We start from the raw sequence: 19,408 nt of genomic DNA on the forward strand, positions 1-19,408 counted from the left end.
TAACAAAGTGAATCAGCTATATGTATACATATATCCTCATATCCCCTCCCTCTTGCGTCTCCCTCCCACCCTCCCTATCCCACCCCTCTAGGTGGTCACAAAGCACCAAGCTGATCTCCCTGTGCTATGCAGCTGCTTCCCACAAGCTATCTATTTAACATTTGGTAGTGTATATATGTCTGTGCCACTCTCTTACTTCGTCCCATCTTACCCTTCCCCCTCCCCGTGTCCTCAAGTCCATTCTCTACGTCTGCGTCTTTGTTCCTGTCCTGCCTGAGTGTTCTTCAGAACCTTTTTTTTGGTAAGATTCCATATATATGTGTTAGCATACGGTATTTGTTTTTCTCTTTCTCACTTACTTGACTCTGTATGACAGTCTCTAAGTCCATCTACCTCACTACAAATAAACTCAATTTCATTTCTTTTTATGGTATGCATTTAATTTTAAAAGAAAGCTGAAAGTTGACTGGAATTACTTGTCTTGCTTTTCACTTAATTCATTATGAGCATTGTTTAAAGAAATCTCTAATTTAATCAGATACACTTGAATTTTAAAAGTATTAAAGATCATTTTTGTTTAATAGGTGTTCTGTCCAAAAAATAAAAGTCTTAACTATTAATGAAAATTGGTTAGAGGGAGTAGCCTTACATTTTATATATTTTTTATTTCCTAAATTTCATTTTTTGGTGATACCACACTTGATGTTTTGAGTTAGCATTGGGCACTTGATCAGCCTTTCCTTACACAAGTGTCAGTAAAAACGATAATATATTTGTCTTCAGGTTCAGTGACTGTGCTGGCAGAGCATCCATCTGTTAAGGTATTTCACTGACTAAAATTTGATATTATAGGATTTACTGTTTACAGGTGTGATCCAAGTGAAGTGAAGGAACACGTGGGAACACGTCGTTAGCATTGTGGAACATTTTAAAGATTAGCAGAGTTTATTTCATTTATAAATTTTAACTTAATTTTTAGCACAGGTAATACTTTGATGTGGTTAGAACATTAAAAACTACAAAAAGTCATACAGAAGCCTACTCCCACCTCTGTCTTATACCTGCTTTTTATGCAAATAAAAGCCAATGTAAATACATACTTTCCCCTTCTTTTCTAGGCAGGTAGAACCTTGCTTGCCATACACACTGTTCTGTACCTTGTCTTTTTATTACAGTTTTTTTAATGAAAGGGTTTAAGTTCTTATTTAGAATTATGGAAAGAACTTTTCTTCAATATTGTCATCATTTTCAGCATGTCTTAAGTGTTTGATGAACATGATCATATTTATTTGGTCAGTGTGATAACGTTGAAACTTGTATTCTTTAACTTCTGTGATAGTTTTCTTTTTTACCTTTCTAGCTGCTCGGCTCCCTATGTTTTACCTGCCTATCAAATGTTGATGATCTGTACTTGAACAACTTTTTACTATACACACCCTTCCTGGGAGATTTCACCCACACTCCTGGTTTTTTATATTCTTGACTTGATGTTCCCCTCCATATTCTTGGCTCCCAAATATGTATCTTCTTGCCCAAGCGTGCCCCATGAATGTAGCTTCCACTTGACATAACCAGTTTGGATATTTTACAGGCCTCTCCACACAATGTAGGCAGAAGTCATCCGTCTCAGTTCCCCCTCTGTTCCCTGCTGTTAAAGGAAAAAAAAGTGCACAGCCATTTTGCTATTTCCTATCTCAAGTGAGTAGTGAGAGCACTGAGTTCTTTTAGTCAGAAACATAGTGATCATCTCAGACTACGCCCCTTTCTTTCACCAGCCACAGCTGTCTTCTTTCTCTTCTACCTAATAAAGTGCTGCAAAATAAAAGGTGTCTAATTAAGACATTTTGGTATTAAAAACAGAAGCAAGACTACAGGTGAAATGGTCTTTTGAAATGTGTATTTTATATGCCAAAAAGTTCTATAAATGATATTAAAGACAGCAATTCTATAGTACACTTAAATGCTATTTTAGAATTATGTATATTTAAAGTACATTTGAAACATAGAAGTAATTAGTTCTGTTGAGGATTAGGGAAGGTTTCATAAAGGAGGTAACCCTGTATTTCATAGAGAATTGATTTATGGGGGCACATTTCTCTACATTAATGTATGATAGGGAGCATTTTGCCAACATTGTTGCCTATCTTGTCTTTTTAGAATCCTAGGAAAAATCATGTTAACCATTTGCTGGATAGCATATATAAAATTCAGAAGACTGTCTGAGTCCAAATATGTAAAGAAATTGGATATATCTCTTACTGCGAGAAATACAAATGTGTGTGTAATTTTCTTGCAGAACTATATTAGTGAATGAAGCTTATAAATGTACTAGAGAACCTAAAGGTTGTCCCTTTGTTATTAATTGAAAATAATGTATCTAGCTCACCTCTATAAAGAGCAGAATTTGTTTGCCATATAGCTAAGAAAGTAAAGAACCTAAATGTTGGAAATTAAGTAATTTATTCTTATTTGCACAGAATAAGTACAGAAAAGTATTTGTACAGGGTTGTTTAAGCATTATTTTTATTGGCAAAATAATGAAACAATATAAGGAAAAACTGTCAGTAGTGAGGATGGGTTAAAAACTGTTATATCTTATTCAGTTGAGTTCTGTACTTTTGCATGAGATTGAATTATATGCTGATATAGGATAATACCTACAGTAGAATTAATAACAGGATAGTGTGACCCTACTTTTAAAAGCTAAATATATGTTTATATATATGAATTTTGAAAAAGATTCTGGAGATGTGCATACCAAGCTTTTAGCAATGGTTCCCGTGTGTATTGTTTCTATTTTTATAATGATTACACATTATTTTTGTAATTTAGCCAGACTGGTATAGATACAAAAACAATATTTAAAAAATTCAAGATCAAGCAAACATATATTTCTTCATTTTTAAAAAAAAATGTATTTATTTATTTATTAGTTTTGGTTGTGCTGGGTCTTCACTGCTGCACACAGGCATTCTCTAGTTGCAGTGAGCAGGGGTTACTCTTTGTTGCGGTGTGCGGGCTTCTCATTGCAGTGGCTTCTCTTGTTGCGGAGCACGGGCTCTAGGTGCGCAGGCTTCAGTAGTTGTGGCTCATGGGCTCTAGAACACAGGCTCAGTAGTTGCGGCGCATGGGCTTAGTTGCTCCGCAGCATGTGGGATCTTCCCGGTCCAGGGCTTGAACCTGTGTCCCCTGCATTGGCACTGCGTCACCAGGGAAGTCCCAAGCCAAATATATATTTCTTAATGGGTGGTATTATTACAACTTTAAGAAAGGCTTAGGGCTTCCCTGGTGGCGCAGTGGTTGAGAGTCCGCCTGCAGATGCAGGGGACATGGGTTCGTGCCCCGGTCCGGGAAGACCCCACATGCCGCGGAGCAGCTGGGCCCGTGAGCCATGGCCGCTGAGCCTGCGCGTCCGGAGCCTGTGCTCCGCAATGGGAGAGACCACAACAGTGAGAGACCGAAAAAAAAAAAAAGAAAGGCTTAGGGTCCTATCTCCCAGTGTTTCCGGAGTAGATTAGTTTATTTATTTTTTTCTTTTCTTTTGAAAGAATACTCTAGAGAAATCTTCTGGTCTGTGAAGAAAAAGACATTTACTTTTTGTTCTTTAGATTATATGGTTCTGGAGTGATTGTTTAGTGGTTAACATCATCAGGGTCTGGAAGACTTGGTTTTTCAGAGCTGAGACAAAGTGTAATGTTGGATTTGTTATGGTAAAAATGTTTGCTGTTTCATAAAGTTGAATTTAGTGGGGAACCTAGTACTAAAACTGGGGAGAGTATTTTTAGTAGGTCAGTCATTCTGGGGCCTAAGCCTTTAGGACAGTTGAAGAATCAAAATGCTGTGAAAATAACTGGGAGATATTATTAGTTATGAAAGTTAAACTGATCACATTTTACGATAGGACTGAATTTTAGCTATCTTCTTTGGAACAAGGTGCCATATGACAATTTATGAGATTGTTAAATTGAAGAAATCAATTGGTGAGGTCAAAAGCCAGCATAAATTCAAGGCTACCCATGGTGGCATCCTGAAATTTCTTGTAGGCACGAATGAGGAATCGAGGAGACCTTCCTAAACTGTTTCAGATATGTGTAAAATTCATTTTGGGGAGACTGATTTTAGGACTAGGAAGTAAGGCAAATATGATACAGATGGGGCTTTTGGATCCAGTCTTGGTTGACTAATCAAGAGTCTTTTGTGTGTATAGGGATCATCTCTTTATCAACTTTTGGAAGTATTTTATCTGTGTATATGTATCTATATATGTAAAATATGTATAGCCTGTTTTGAATAATTTATTTTTAAATCTATTTCTACATGTCACTTTAGTGCCTCCTTTGGGGAACTATTTTAATGACAGCTATACTAATGATAGTTATACAGATGAAGAATTGTTAAACTAAAATTTGTATTTTTCAGTTTTTTTATATTCTAAAGAAATACTGAAGATAATTTTATAGTCACAATTATTTTTAGTTTTATAGTAAATCATTTAAATTTGATGGTTTCTTCATTTATTTACTAAGTATTAAGTGCCTACTGTGTGTCAGGCAATAGTTTTTGAAACGTCAGTGAGCAAAACATTCCTGCTCTCTTGGGTTTTATATTCTAGCAAACGAGGCAGGCATAACAAATAATTAAATCACGTAGTCTGTTGGACAATGGAAAGAGCTAAGGAAAAGGAAAACAAATAGGAGAGGGAGAGGTGTATTGGGAATACTGGAGGCAGGGGATAGAATTTGTAATATGAAGTAGACTGGTCAGGGTATACCTCTTTGAGAAGGTGACATCTGAGCTAAGACTTGAGGAAGAATGTTTTAGGCAGAGGAAAGAAGCAGTGGAAAGCTCCTGAAGTGAAACTGTGCCTGGCTTGTTGAAGGAACAACATGAAGGCTGTTGTGGCTGGGACAGAATAAGGAGCTTATATGAACAGAACCTATTGTGTAGACTATTGTAAGGACTTTTTCACTCTGAAATCGGAAGCCCTTGGAGGATTTTGAGCCGAAGAGTGAATTGGTATATTTTAATAAGCTCATTCTGCTTACTGTGTGGAGAATTTACTATGGAGAAGTGTGGGTCGGAGCAGGAAATCCAGTAAGGAGGCCCTTGCAGTAATCAACATGAGAGAGGTGATGGTGGCTGGTAGCAGGGTGGTAGCAGAAGACGTAGTGGTAGAAGTGGTCAAACTGTTGAGTATATGTTAAAGGTAGAGATCAAAGGATATGTTGAAGATTGGACGTAGGGGGCAGAGTGTAAGAAGAAAAGTGTCAAAGATGACCCCATGGTTTTCAGAGCAACTGGACGGATGAAATTGCCATCAGCTGATACTGTTGGGTAAAGGGATTTGAGGCTGAGGCAGAGATATCAGGGAGTCAGTGTTGTAGATTTTAAGTTGAGATGTCTGATAGACTTCCAGATGGAGATGAGGTAGAATAGGGAATTTTGACAATTAAAAAACATGAAAATTACCACAAAGATACTGGCCTCTGATTTAATTTTGAAATGCTATATTTTAAAATCATTTTTTCATTTAACAAATCTTTATTGAGTACCATATTTTACACTAGATGATTGGGGGCTACAGTGATAGGCAAATATAATTATGGACTGAGTCCTAACAGAAATTAACATACAGTGTGGTCGGCAGACATTAATTAAGTAATTACACAAACATTTTAAGTGCCAATTGTAAATGCTATGAAGGAAGGGCATCTAGGACTAAGGGAGCAGATAATGGGGGCTGATGATTCTGGTGGTCTTCCTTGAGGAAATGACATTTGAGGTATAATTTACAGAGAATAAAATTCATTCATTTAAGTTGTATAGATGGATTAATTTTGACAAATCCATGTAACCACCACTACAATCAGGATATAGAACAATGCTGCCATTCCAGAAAAGTTTTCCGATGCCTGTTTTTTGCCCATTTTCCATTGGGTTTTCTTTTTTAAAATTTATTTGTAGGGGTTCTTTATTCTAGATACAAATCTTTTATTGGCTATATATATTGCAGATACCTTCTTCCAGTTTGAAAGTTGCTTTTTTATTCTCTTTATGATGTCTTTGGATGAACAGAGTTTCTAATTTAAATGAAATCCAGTTTATCAATCTTTTTTATTTCTTTTCTGTATCTTGTTTAAGACATATTTTCTTGTATCAGGGTCATGAAGATATGCCTATGCATTCTTCTAAAAGTTTGTCTATCCATGATTCATTGCAAATTAAATTTGTTTATGATCTGAGCTGGAAGTCAGGGTTCATTTTTGTTCATATGATATTCAACTTATCCGGTACCATTTATTGGAAAGATCAGTTTTTACCCATTGAATATAAGTCGTTTTGTTGTAACGTGACTGTATGTGTTACACTGTTGCTCAGCTCTATTCTGTTGGTCTTTTTATTCTTTTGGTTTGTTTATCTGTCCTTGCACCAACCAATATCTTAATTATAGCAGCAGATAGTGTTGTTCTTTGAGTGTCCTGGCTATTTTGTCTTTTGTATTTCCATATAAATTTTACAGTCAGCTTGTTAATTTCTACAGCAAGCCTGTTGGGATTTTGATTGAGATTGCATGGAATCTCTAAGTCAACATTGGAGAAACTGATATCTCCACAATATTTAGTCTTCCAGTCAATGAAGATGTCATATCCCTCTGTTTAGTAAACTCCTTAATTTCTCTCAACATTGTCACAGTGTAGAAGTATTGCACATATCTTGCTAGGTTTGTTCCTAGCTATTCAGTTTTTTTGGATGCTATTATACATGGTATCATTTTTAAATTTAAATTTTCTAGTTTATTGGCAATTTATAGAAATACAGTTGATTTTTATATATTGACCTTGTCTCTAGTTACCTTAGTGATTCTCATAGTTTGTTACAGATTTTCTTGGGGTTTTCTATGCATTCAATCATGTCATCTTTGAATAATAATTATGTCTTTTCCAATCTTTTATTCCTTCTTATTTTTTTCCTACTTTTTTTTTATACTACTGATTTGTTTATTGGTTTATTTATTTTGTTGAATAGTCTTGGTGTTAATGGATAGTCTTGTCTTGTTCCTGAATTCTTGTTTTCTTTCCTGAAAGTCCAGTATTTCATCAGTAAGATGATATTGAGTATACATTTTTTTTGTAAACTAGATTTGTTAGATTAAGGATGCTCCTATTAGTTTTTTAAAGTCTTTAGTGGGTGTTGAATTTTATCACATCATTTTCCTTTATTGAGATGATTATATGAATTTTATTTTGGTAATTTGGTGAGTTACAATGATCAATTTCCAAAAGTTAAATCAGCCTGCACTCCTGGAATAAATTCCATTGGTTATATAATGTATCGTCTTTTTAATACAGTCTATATTTGATTTGCAAAATTTTGTTTAGGATTTTTGTGTCTGTTCATGAGAAATATTGGCCTGTAAATTTCTTTCTTGTAATGTCATTTTGAGGTTTTGGTGTCAGAGTTTTGGTGACCTCATTAAGGATTGGGAATTGTTCTGCATTTTTGTGTTCTCTGGAAGATTGTATATGGTTCATTGAGTACTTGTCTATTTTATTTCCTTCATTATACTACTTTGGGTTTGACTGATGTCTTTTCCTAGCTACTGCACGTAGAAGCTTATATCATTAATTTTTCAACTTTTCTTAAAAATGAATTTTAAATATGCATTTTAAAGCTATAAATTTTCCTTTTAGCATAGCTGTAGCTGCATCTCACAAATTTTGATGTTGCATTTTCATTACCATTCAGTTAAACGTATTTTCTAATTTCCATTGTTATTTCTTCATTAACTAACAGGTTATTGGTTTTGTTATTGATTTCTAGTTTAATTTCACTGTGCTCAAAACATACAGCATAAGATTTCAATCATTTGTTATTTGTTGACTTGCCCTGTGGTCCTGTGTATGACCTAGTTTGGTCTATATTCCTTGAGTATTTGAGAAGAATGTGTATTATGCAATTGTTGAATATAGTAGTCTATGCATGTTAATTACATCGAGTTGTTAATAATGATGTCAAATCTTTCATATTCTCAGGGTTATTTTTTCATTTGTTTGTTGTTTTTTTGGTCTCCTTGTTCTGTCAGTTACTAGAAGAAGTATATTAAAATCTCCAACCATTATTATGGATTATTCCGTTTTTCCTTTTATGTTATAGATTTTGAAACTGCAATTATGAGATATATGCAAATTTATGATTGTTACATTTCTGTTGAATTGATCCTTTTATTATAATAAACTATCCCTTTAGTATTTCTAGTAGTATTCCTTTTTATTTTATTTATTTGTTTATTTGGTCACACTGCGTGGCTTGTGGGATCTTAGTTCCCTAACCAGGGACCAGGGATTGAACCCGTGCCCCCTGCAATGGAAGCACAGAGTCCTAACTGGACTGCCAGGGAATTCCTTCAGTAATATGTCTTCATTTAAGTCAACTATCTAATGTATGGTTACATCACCATACTTTTTTTTTTTTTTTTTGCGGTACGCGGGCCTCTCACTGTTGTGGCCTTTCCCATTGCGGAGCACAGGCTCCCGATGCGCAGGCACAGCGGCCATGGCTCACAGGCCCAGCTGCTCCGCAGCATGTGGGATCCTCCCGGACCCTGGCACAAACCCGTGTTCCCTGCATCGGCAGGTGGGCTCTCAACCACTGCGCCACTAGGGAAGCCCCATCACCATACTTTTGATTAGAGTTTACATAGTATTCTTTTTTTTTTTTGCAGTACGCGGGCCTCTCACTGCTGTGGCCTTTGCTGCTGCGGAGCACAGGCTCCAGACGTGCAAGCCCAGCAGCCATGGCTCATGGGCCCAGCCGCTCCACGGCATGTGGGATCTTCCCAGACCGGGGCACGAACCCGCGTCCCCTGCATCGTCAGGCGGACTCCCAACCACTGTGCCACCAGGGAAGCCCCCATAGTATTCTTTTTCTTTTAACACATATGTGTCCTTAAGTTTAAAGTGGATCTCTTGTGAACAGAATATAGTTGAGCGTTTTAAAAAATAATTTTGTTATTTTATTGAAATGAGGGGTCTATATATATTTAACGTTGAACATGATATAGTAGGGTTTCCGTCTATCACCCTGATACTAGTTTCCTATTTGTCTCTTTCTGGTCCTTCTTTGAATTAGTCAAGCATTATTTGTTCCTCTCTTCTAGTTTTTTAGTTATACATTTTTTATATGTGCATATGCATTTTTAAGTAGTTGCCTAACAGATTACAATATGCATCCTTGGTTTATTAGATTCCGCTCAAATTTGTACTTTTAACAGTTGCTGAAAAATACAGGAAACTTGCAACAATATAACTTCATGAATTCTGCTGTCCTTTATGTTAGTCTTGTCATATTTTATACTTCTACATATGTTTAAACTATACTATTCATTGTTACTATTATTTAATTAAATTAATTTCTTTATTTTTGGCTGCGTTGGGTCTCTTGCTGCACGTGGGCTTTCTCTAGTTGTGGCGAGCAGGGGTTACTCTTTGTTGCCGTGCGCATGCTTCTCTTGTTGTGGAGCACAGGCTCTCGGCACACTGGCTTCAGTAGTTGTGGCACGTGGGCTCAGTAGTTGTGGCTCGCGGGCTATAGAGCGCAGGCTCAGTAGTTGTGGTGCACGGGCTCAGTTGCTCTGCGGCATGTGGGATCTTCCCAGACCAGGGTTCGAACCCATGTCCCCTGCACTGGCAGGCAGATTCTTAACCACTGTGCCACCAGGAAAGTCCCACTATTATTTTAAATGTTAGTATTTTTATTTATCTACATATTTACCTTTCCATTCCTATTAATCCCTCTAGTTCTGTGCCGTTTTCATTTAGCTGGATGAATTCTCTTCATTTGTTACAGGTTATCTTAGCTTTTGTTCATCTGAAACTATTATTGTTTCATTTTTGTGTTTGGAGGTTATTTTCTCTTAGTATAGAATTCTAGGTTGGTTGTTGATTATTTTCTTTTTCTGTCTTAGCACTTTATAGATGTCATTTTTTAAATATTCTATTTCCATTATTTCTGATAAAAAATAGGTTTTTAGTCTAATTGCCATTCACCTGAAGGTAATGTGTTTTATTTTCCCTGGCTACTTTTAAGATTTTCACTTTGACTTTGGTTTTTAGGACTTTAAAGTATCTAGCCATGGTTTTCTTCATATCCTGCTGAGGTTTGTAGCGCTTCATACGTTTGCTAGAGACTCATGTCTTTTGCTAGCTTTGGAAAATTCTTGAGCAGTATTCTTATTGCTTATGTGTTATTTTCTTTTCTCTACATTTTTTCTCTTTTTTTGTCTGCACTGCATGGCTTGTGGGATTTTAGCTCCCCAACCAGGTATCAAGCCCATGTCCTTGGCAGTGAGAGCACGGAGTCCTAACCTCTGGACCTCCAGGGAATTCCCTCTCTTCTACTTTTGTAACTCCAGTTAGATGTGTTTTAGGCCTTTTCACCATGACGTACATGTCTTTCTTTACATTTTCTGCTCATATTTTCTCTCCTTTATATCTTTTTGATGTGTTGTATTTTCTATATGTCTGTTGCTCCCTTTGACTTAAGAATTCTAGGCTTTGCTGAAATTCTCCATTTGTCCTGTTTGTTTTTTGCCTTGACTATATCAATCAGTCATTTTTAAAGTCTCTCAGATAACTCTAAAATGTGAATGACCTATGTGTCTTCTCCTGTTTTCTATTATTTCTATTTGTTGTCCATCTACTCTTTTGTTTTTTTAAATGGAGATGAAATTCGCATAACATGAGGTTCATCATTTTAACCTTTAAAAGTACAGGCACCCCTCAGAGATATTGTGGATTCAGTTCCAGACTACCACAGTACAGTGAATATTGCAATAAAGCTAGTTACAGAAATTTTTCAGTTTCCCAGAGCATATAAAAGTTATGTTTAGACTGTACTGTAGTCTATGAAGTATGCAGTAGCACTGTGTCTAAAAATCAATGTACATACCTTAATTAAAAAATATTTTATTGCTAAAAAATGCTAACCATAATCTGAACCTTCAGTGAGTGATAATCTTTTTGCAATAGTAACATTAAAGGGCACTGCTCACAGACCACCATAACATATATAATAATCATGAAAAAGTTTGAAGTATTGTGAAAATTATCAAAATGTGACACAAAGACACGAAATGAGCAGATGCTGTTGGAAAAATGGTGCCGATCCACTTGTTCCACACAGGGTTGCCACAGACCTCTGATTTGTAGAAAAACATGGTATCTGTGAAGCACAATAAAATGAGGAATCCCTGTATACAGTTCAGTGGGTGTTAGTATATTCATAGTGCTGTGCAGCCATCACCATTATCTAATTCTAGGACACCATCACCCCAAAGAAGAAAACTCATGACCATTGACAGTCAACCTCAATTCTCCCCTCTGCCCGTCCCCTGGCAAAGACTGATCAGTCTACTTTCTGTCTCTCCGGCTTTGCCTATTCTGGACAGTTGATATAAATGGAATCATACAATGTATGGCCTTTTGAGTCTGACTTCTTCACTTAGCGTAGTGTTTTCAAGATTTATCCATGTTGTAGCGTGTATCACTACTTCATTCCATTTTGTGGCTGAATAATATTCCATTGTGTGGATATTTACCACATTTTGTTTATCAATTCATCAGCTGAAGGACATTTAGGTTTTTTTCTACCATCTGGCTATTATGAATAGTGCTGCTGTGAACGTTCACGTATAAGTTTTGTGTGAATGTACGTCTTCAGTTCTCTTGGGTCTATACCAGGAGTGGAATTGCTAGGTCATATGGTAACTCTATGTTTAACTCTTTGAGAAACTGCTAGTGTTCTCCACAATAGTTGCACCCTTTTACAATCCCATCAGCATGTACAAGAGATTTTCTCTGCATTCTTGCCAACACACATTACTTTCTATAGTTTTTTTTTTTAATTATTATAGCCATCCTAATGGGTGTTGGCCATTTATTCTTATTTTTTTAGAATGCCTTGTAACTTTTAATTGAGGGCTTATTGACTTGTTAGGGCTGATCTGTTTCAATTTTTACCTTAGTCCAAGGAGAGGCTTTTTTGAAGTCTCAACAGAGAGACTGAATTGTTTTTGAAGGCCCTTCTGATTTGGTGGGGCCTACACTCCAATCTTTGTCTCCCTCGAATTGGGCAGAAGCTGAAATCTCTTTTCAGCTCTTTTGCTTCCGAACTGCTGTTTTCTGCTCGTTTTCTTGAATTTACCCCTCTTTGTGTTTATTCCTCTCTGGAACTTGGTTCTTTAATTTCCAGCTCTCTGTTAGCCAAAAATTCTGTCTTCTCTCCGTCTAGTAGGACTGCCACTTTCTACTTGGACTCTATTTTCCTGTTATACAGCAAAGTAAAGGAAAAGCCAAGTTGATTATGGGGCTGATTTTCTATTTTTCCATTCTTTAAAGAGTTGTAGCCCCTCTTGTTCCTCTCTGTGTACATTACTCTTCAGTGCCTTCAAATGGTTTCTACATTTGTCTAGATTTTATAACTTTTATTAGCAAGAGGGTTGGTTTGGTACAAGCTAGTCTGTTATGATGGGAACCACGCATACTGATGTTTCATGAATTGAATCACAAGAAAATGAAAAACTAATACCTATTGAGAGTGAGAGCATGAATTTTCAAGAGAAAATCTGGACAAGGATATAGGAGAAAGGAATTTTATTTTCAAGCAAGAGGGCCAAGTCAGCCATATTGAAGGATGGTAAAGGATGATTTAAAGTGAGATATGTGACACTAAGTTGATATTTAGTAAGTTTTTTGAAAATGAAACAAAGTGTTTAAAGAATACAAATTGGATGAAGAATTTAAGATAAGAATTGAAGAGAAAATATTTAATGAGCCATTATTGGATTGGATTTAGTAGTGAAGAAATAAAGATTATGAATTTGGAACGAGTGCTATTAGAGTAGTACTTGGTTAATTTTGTAAATGTTAGTGGTTATTAGGTGGTTGGAGATTTGAGTGTTTACTGTGATGTCTAAAGAACAATGTATATCTGGTAAGTATGCCAGGGAGGATTGCGTTCGCAAAATCTGGGTGTAGACGCAGTAAACATACGGGAGGAAGAGAATGACTGAAGTTCTAGGAATGGACATTATGTTTAAAATGTAGACAAGTAGGGAAAGAAGGCAGAAATAGATTTGTAAAGAACAATACTTCCCTATCCTCTTGTAGGATTAAAAAACTGGGGTTTGGAAAGAAACTATGTGCTTTCTCTACCCAAATATTCCCAAGAAGGGAGCCAGGTGTTATAGAGCACCTTGTATCTGTGTTTTTCCTTTCGCCCTTTTGTGAACTCTCAAGGTTAGTCAGTGATTTTTTTCACACTTTCATTAGGAAATTTGCCAAAGGCATCCTTTTGAGGCAGCTGTCTCTGTACCCTTGGAGGCCATCAGTAATGTTTCCAATCCATAGGAGTAGTCGGCACAAAAATGTTGGGCTGAGCTGAGTCTTTGCGGTTTAAAACATTCCCCCTGCAAAACCACTCCCCCTCCTCAAACAGTATAAAATATATCACATTTTGAAGCTTCTGGTCCTTAGTCTTTTGTTACTATATCTTTTCAGGTAAAATTCATCATTAATAGTAAATATATCCAAATATATTAATAATGAAAGGAGACTTAATTTTTAAAACATAATTTAAATAACAACAATAGTGGGCACATTAGAAATCCTTATACATAAATTAATAAGAATTCTTTTTGTACAGAATGTTATAAGTTTTAATTTTCACTATAAAGTAGAATATACTTGAATCATGGTGTTCTTTTGGTGTAAGGTGGTCGGATGATATATTCATGCTGACGATCTTGTGAAGTCTTTTGAATCTTGTGAAGCATATTAAATATGATGTTGTTAAGTCCATGATTAAAATGCATTAGAATAAGTTGAAATGCATTTGTGTTTTTGTCCCTATTCAACTGAATAGTATAGGCAACTGTTATACCATATGCATCTTTAGTATATTAGTCTGACTGTTTTTCTTATTTTACTAAACTGTCTTCTTTCAGCCACCCACACAGAATATGCCTATGGGTCCTGGAGGGATGAATCAGAGCGGCCCTCCCCCACCTCCACGCTCACACAACATGCCTTCAGATGGAATGGTAGCTGGGGGTCCTCCTGCACCACACATGCAGAACCAGATGAACGGCCAGATGCCTGGTAAGTTTTTCTCCTCTAAGACATTAACACCGGAGTTGCTTAGCAACTGAAACGACGTGGGGGCTCAAGGGATACTAGATTGTTGATGACAAAACTGCTTTGAATGCCCCCGAGTCCAAGCTCTCTTAGAGTTTGTTAGCTACAGAGCTACGTGACCTGTATTCAGTGTTTATCAGGCTGCCCTTGGGCTTTGATGTAGCTGACACACAGCATTCCTCTGATGAACAGAACTGGCTAAATTTAGTCTGTCTGAAACTATGCAATACAGCTGGCTTTAGAAGCTTTTGGGGGGAAAAAGGCATTGTGCCATAGCTTAAGAATTAAGATCTGTTTATAAAAATGTGTAACATTTCTCTGAGTTTCGTATTTACTTAAAAATTTATTGGTCTCAGAAACAGTATTGCTGGAAAAGACACATGGGGAGAAAAAACAAAACGGGCTCTAAAGTGCTCATGTATTTAGTATTTCCTCATTGGTCTTTTGAAACTGAGTATGCATTTTTATGAATACATGTTTATAGTATAGTAGAAATATGGAAATTGATATTGAAGCAAAATTAAAAGCTGAAAAGTGTCAGGTTTCTTATATAATGAACCATTTACTATTTATCCATTTTAAGTTTAGAGCCGCTTAAAATATCCTTGAGACCATTGGATGCTTATTTAGTTACCTTTTGCTGGTTTGAATTTTTAATCTGAAAAGTATCAGTATCTTTTAAACTATTTTGTTTTTGTAACATCAGTCACACTCATACCTATAATTCATATTTTTACTTTCTAAAGACAAAGGTTGTTTTCATTAACAAAAAGAAAGTATTAAACAAATAGCAGTAAAGAGAGTAAGTTAAAATAACAGAGCAATTTATTTTTTAAATTAGTAATATTAGCATCCTTAGGATAGTGTTGTCTTAACTGATTATGTTGGTTGGTAGCATTGGTGTCCAGGGACTATGGCTGTAAAAAATGAAGCAAAAGAGGCCAGATAGCCTGGCTTATAGGAGATTGATGTGTGATGGGTCATGTAGGAGGGCTGTGGTGTCTTGGTGGCAACCTTCTCTTTCCTGCCAAGGCTTCCGCGGTCATGGCCCAGTGGCCCTCCACCATGTGGAGGTAGGAATAAAGAGGTAACTACTTGTCTGGTTGTGGTCAGAAGCAAGCTTCTTGCTTAATCCGCATCTAGCTCATTAGGACACATTGTTTTTAAAACTGGTGGGGTAGTGCTAATGCAGGTTAGCATGTTAGAGGAGTTTTGTGACTTTTTATGGTGGTACCTTTTTTTTTTTGGTGGTACGCGGGCCTCTCACTGTTGTGGCCTCTCCTGTTGCGGAGCACAGGCTCCGGACACGCAAGCTCAGCGGCCATGGCTCACGGGCCCAGCCACTCTGTGGCATGTGGGATCTTCCCGGACCAGGGCATGAACCCATGTCCCCTGCGTTGGCAGGCAGACTCCCAACCCCTGTGCCACCAGGGAAGCCCGGTGGTATCTTTAATTAGGATTTTGACTCAACTTCTCCAGATAACATTCAAGCCTAAGGCTGAGGAAGCAAGCAGCAGCAATATAATTATTGTTAACGTGACATTTTCGTTTTTGTGTAAGGCTGTCTGGAATAAGATATACTCTTTATGAGCCAGAGATTTTCAACCACTTATGACCTAGATTGTCCAGAATACCGTAGAGCTTCTAAAACAATTTATAATTAGAGAGTTTATAGTTAGGTGTAGGAGAAATTGGAAGTCCAGTTACTTATATTGTCTTTATTTAATAAGTTTTGTATAGTATTTAGCCAACCTCTTTATGCACACAAATTTGTAACTAGGCTTTTAATTTCCGATTTTAGTTTTGTTCTTAATATTTTATTTTATAATGTAAGTTGTAGTGCTTCTTATATGCTGTTTGATTTGTTCGTATATCCTCTTAGTCTTAGGTTCCTTTTAAAAAAAAATTGATTAAAAAAATTAGATAATACATATCTATGGCACCAAAATAAAAAAGGTACAAAAAGGCGCATACAGCCCCTACCTACCCAGACTCTTTGTTCCAGACAGGCATTGGTACCCAGTTATCCTTGAAAAACATATGCATATGCATGTATACATTCTATTTTCTTTCTTCTTATCCTTTTTTTAAAAACACAAATGGTAGCATATAGTAGATATTACTAGATATCATTTTTTTACCTCTTAAAGGTTTCTCTTGGAGACCATGAGTATATAAACATATATTTTGGAGACCAGTCGGTATATAAAGAGCTGCCTCATTCCTTTTGATGACTGCATTACATTCTTTTTTATGGATGCCTCTAATTTACTTGGACAGTTCCCTTCTGATAGAAATATAGGTTATTTCTAGTCTTTTGGTGTTAAAAATTATGCTCTTGTGACTGCCTGTAAAATATAAATAAATAAGTAAACAGATAAACTTAAAATTTTGCATCCATATACGTACACACACAAAAACTTGTATATTTATAGGATAAGTTCCTAGAACTGAAATTGCTAGGTTAAAGGTATATGCATTTTATTTTTATTCATTCATTCATTCATTCATTTATGGCTGCACTGGGTCCTTGTTGCTGCATGCGGGCTTTCTTTAATTTCAGGGGGCTACTCTTTATTTCGGTGCGCAGGCTTCTCATTGCGGTGGCTTCTCTTTTTGTGGAGCACAGGCTTTAGGTGCGTGGGCTTCAGTAGTTGTGACACACGGGCTCAGTAGTTGTGACATGCAGGCTCAGTAGTTATGGTGCATGGGCTTAGTTGCTCGGAGGCATGTGGGATCTTCCTGGACCAGGGCTCAAACCCGTGTCCCCTGCATTAGCACCACTTCCCCTGCACTGTGCCACCAGGGAAGCCCTAAAGGTATATGTATTTTAAAATATGGTAGTTATTACCATATTGGTTTACATAAAAATAGTAGACCAATTTATAGTAGACTTACTTATACATTTATATTCTCTCAACAAAGTATGAAAGTGCTTCTTTCTTCATAATATAATTGGAACAAAACTTTTGATCTTTGTAAATCTAGAAGGTGAAAAGTGGATCTCATAGTTTTAATTTGCCTTTTTATTATATTAAATAAAGCAAGCAATTTTCTCATGTTTTATGACCCCTTTTGTAGTTTTCTTATGAAGTGATCATTCATATACTTGGCCCTTTTACTGCTGGTGGTCTTTTACTTGCTTTATATGTTAAGTAAGTAGTTTGGTCTGTGATATTTCTTGTAAATAATTTTTTCCCAGTTTATCTTTTTATTACTTAATTTTGTTTTGTTGGTCATGGGCAAGTGTTTTATTTTTATGTACTCTACTTTATAAATCTTTTATGGTTCTGGGTTTTTTGGCATACTTAAAAAGGCCCTTACAGTCCAAGATTATTTTTAAAATTCTCCGTTTTGCAATACTCTGTTATGATTTCTTTGCTTTTTCTTCTTTTTAATGTTTAATTTTTTTATTCATCTGGACTTAGTTTTGGTAGAAGGAATGTGGTAGGAACCCAACCTGTATTTTTCCAGATAGCTACTCAGTTGTTAAACATCATTTATTGAATTATCTTTTCTTTTGTTCATTGATACTTAATGTCAGTGCCATTGTCATTTACCAAATTATGCATTTCCATCACTTTCAGACTGTGTTCTAGGTTTATTGATCTGTTAATCAGTTCACTTATGTGTTAATACTACATAGTTTTAATTCAGCTTTATATGTTTTGGTCTGTTACAAAGCAAGTCCTCCTTCATTACTCTTTTTTTTTTTTTTTCCAGGATGTTCCTGGCTTTTCAAAAGCAACAGTTTCTTAATCTGTAAAATGATAATAATGTCTACCTCACAGTATTTGCTATCATTCATGTAAAGCATTTACTTTGTTTGCTATTGATTAAATACTCAAGTTATTGTTTGTGCTCTTGTTACATTAATGCAAAAAAATAAATAAGCTTTTTAAGGTACTTTTGTATAGATCATCTGTTTAACTTTCATATTTTGGTTCTGATCACTTTTCTTCAAAGGGCCTAACCATATGCCTATGCAGGGACCTGGACCCAATCAACTCAATATGACAAACAGTTCCATGAATATGCCTTCAAGTAGCCATGGGTCCATGGGAGGTTACAGCCATTCCGTGCCATCGTCCCAGAGCATGCCGGTACAGAACCAGATGACCATGAGTCAAGGGCAGCCAATGGGAAACTATGGCCCCAGACCAAATATGAATATTCAACCAAACCAAGGTAAGTAAGCTTTATAAAGTTCTTGACTAGGATGCTCCATTAGCCTTCGAGAATCAAACAGTTTTTTCAAAATGTTAGCTGATTTGCAAAATTACAAGTTTGAAGTGAGGAACAATAATACCCATAGAAAAGGAACATCAAGTTCGAAACCAACTTAAAATAATTTTTTCCTTTTACATTTAGAAATTAAAATGCTCAATTTAGCTTTTTAAGCTTATTTATTTTTATGTCTTTTGGACAGTTTGAGATTTTATATTTTTGGATTTTTAAGCTAATCAATGAATAACCAAACATTTGGTTAGAGCTAGAAAACTGAGAAAATACAATTTTATCTTTGTAAGTACACTCCTTAAAAAACATCTGTTCTGTGGTTCATTTTACTTGTGAAGAATATATTAATTTCTATGAATTTCCCTTGATTTAATGTTTTCTGATGCTGTGTTTCAGCATTAAAGGTAATTTTAACATAATTTGTTATTAGAATGTTCAGTGGAGGTGCTGCTGTATTCTTATATTCTTAGAGTGGTGTGAAGTCTATTAAAGTTTATTACCAGCCTCAGAGAATGAAATTGTTATCATGTTTCTCTTTTAAGTATTCTTGTGAATAATAACTAAAAACCAGTAAGCGGCGCTCTGTTCTGCTAATTGCCTGGGAAAACATTTGGCCTTTTGCCAGCCTAAAGCTATTTCAGTTACTAAATGCGGTGAGGTTAAGAGTCTAAGATAGAATTAAATGTATTTGCAATAAAATTTTCTAGATTTTGCTTATGAAAAACACATCACCAGAGTATACCCAGAAAAAGGAAGTTAATCTGTTGATCATGATTTTTGATGAAATAATATATTGTAATTTTAAAATATTAATAAAGATATTTTCTGTAATTTAGATAAAATACACCGGAAACAAAGGGAGATAATAGAACAAATTGTCAATGGATGCAGCTTCACAACTGGCACTTGCTCCATTTTTCCCAGCAAAAGTTGTTCAGTGCCCATGGTGGAGTTTTTTTTTTTTTTTTTTTTTTTTT

General features: G+C 35.9%; 1 protein-coding gene across 3 annotated transcripts in view; it reads left to right on the top strand.

Annotated features, from left to right (window-relative positions):
* The window catches only part of SS18 (SS18 subunit of BAF chromatin remodeling complex), a 76,276-nt gene that overhangs the window by 23,285 nt on the left and 33,583 nt on the right, over positions 1-19,408 (top strand). For all 3 annotated transcript variants that reach the window (XM_024757898.1, XM_024757899.1, XM_024757900.1), the window contains exons 4-5: positions 14,003-14,156; positions 18,159-18,380. In XM_024757898.1, coding sequence (XP_024613666.1) covers positions 14,003-14,156; positions 18,159-18,380 — 376 coding nt within the window. The remainder of the gene's footprint in view (positions 1-14,002; positions 14,157-18,158; positions 18,381-19,408) is intronic.

The sequence above is a fragment of the Neophocaena asiaeorientalis genome, unplaced genomic scaffold (assembly GCF_003031525.2).
Source record: "Neophocaena asiaeorientalis asiaeorientalis breed wild unplaced genomic scaffold, Neophocaena_asiaeorientalis_V1.1 scaffold142, whole genome shotgun sequence".
In the NCBI taxonomy this organism is placed as follows: Eukaryota; Metazoa; Chordata; class Mammalia; order Artiodactyla; family Phocoenidae; genus Neophocaena; species Neophocaena asiaeorientalis.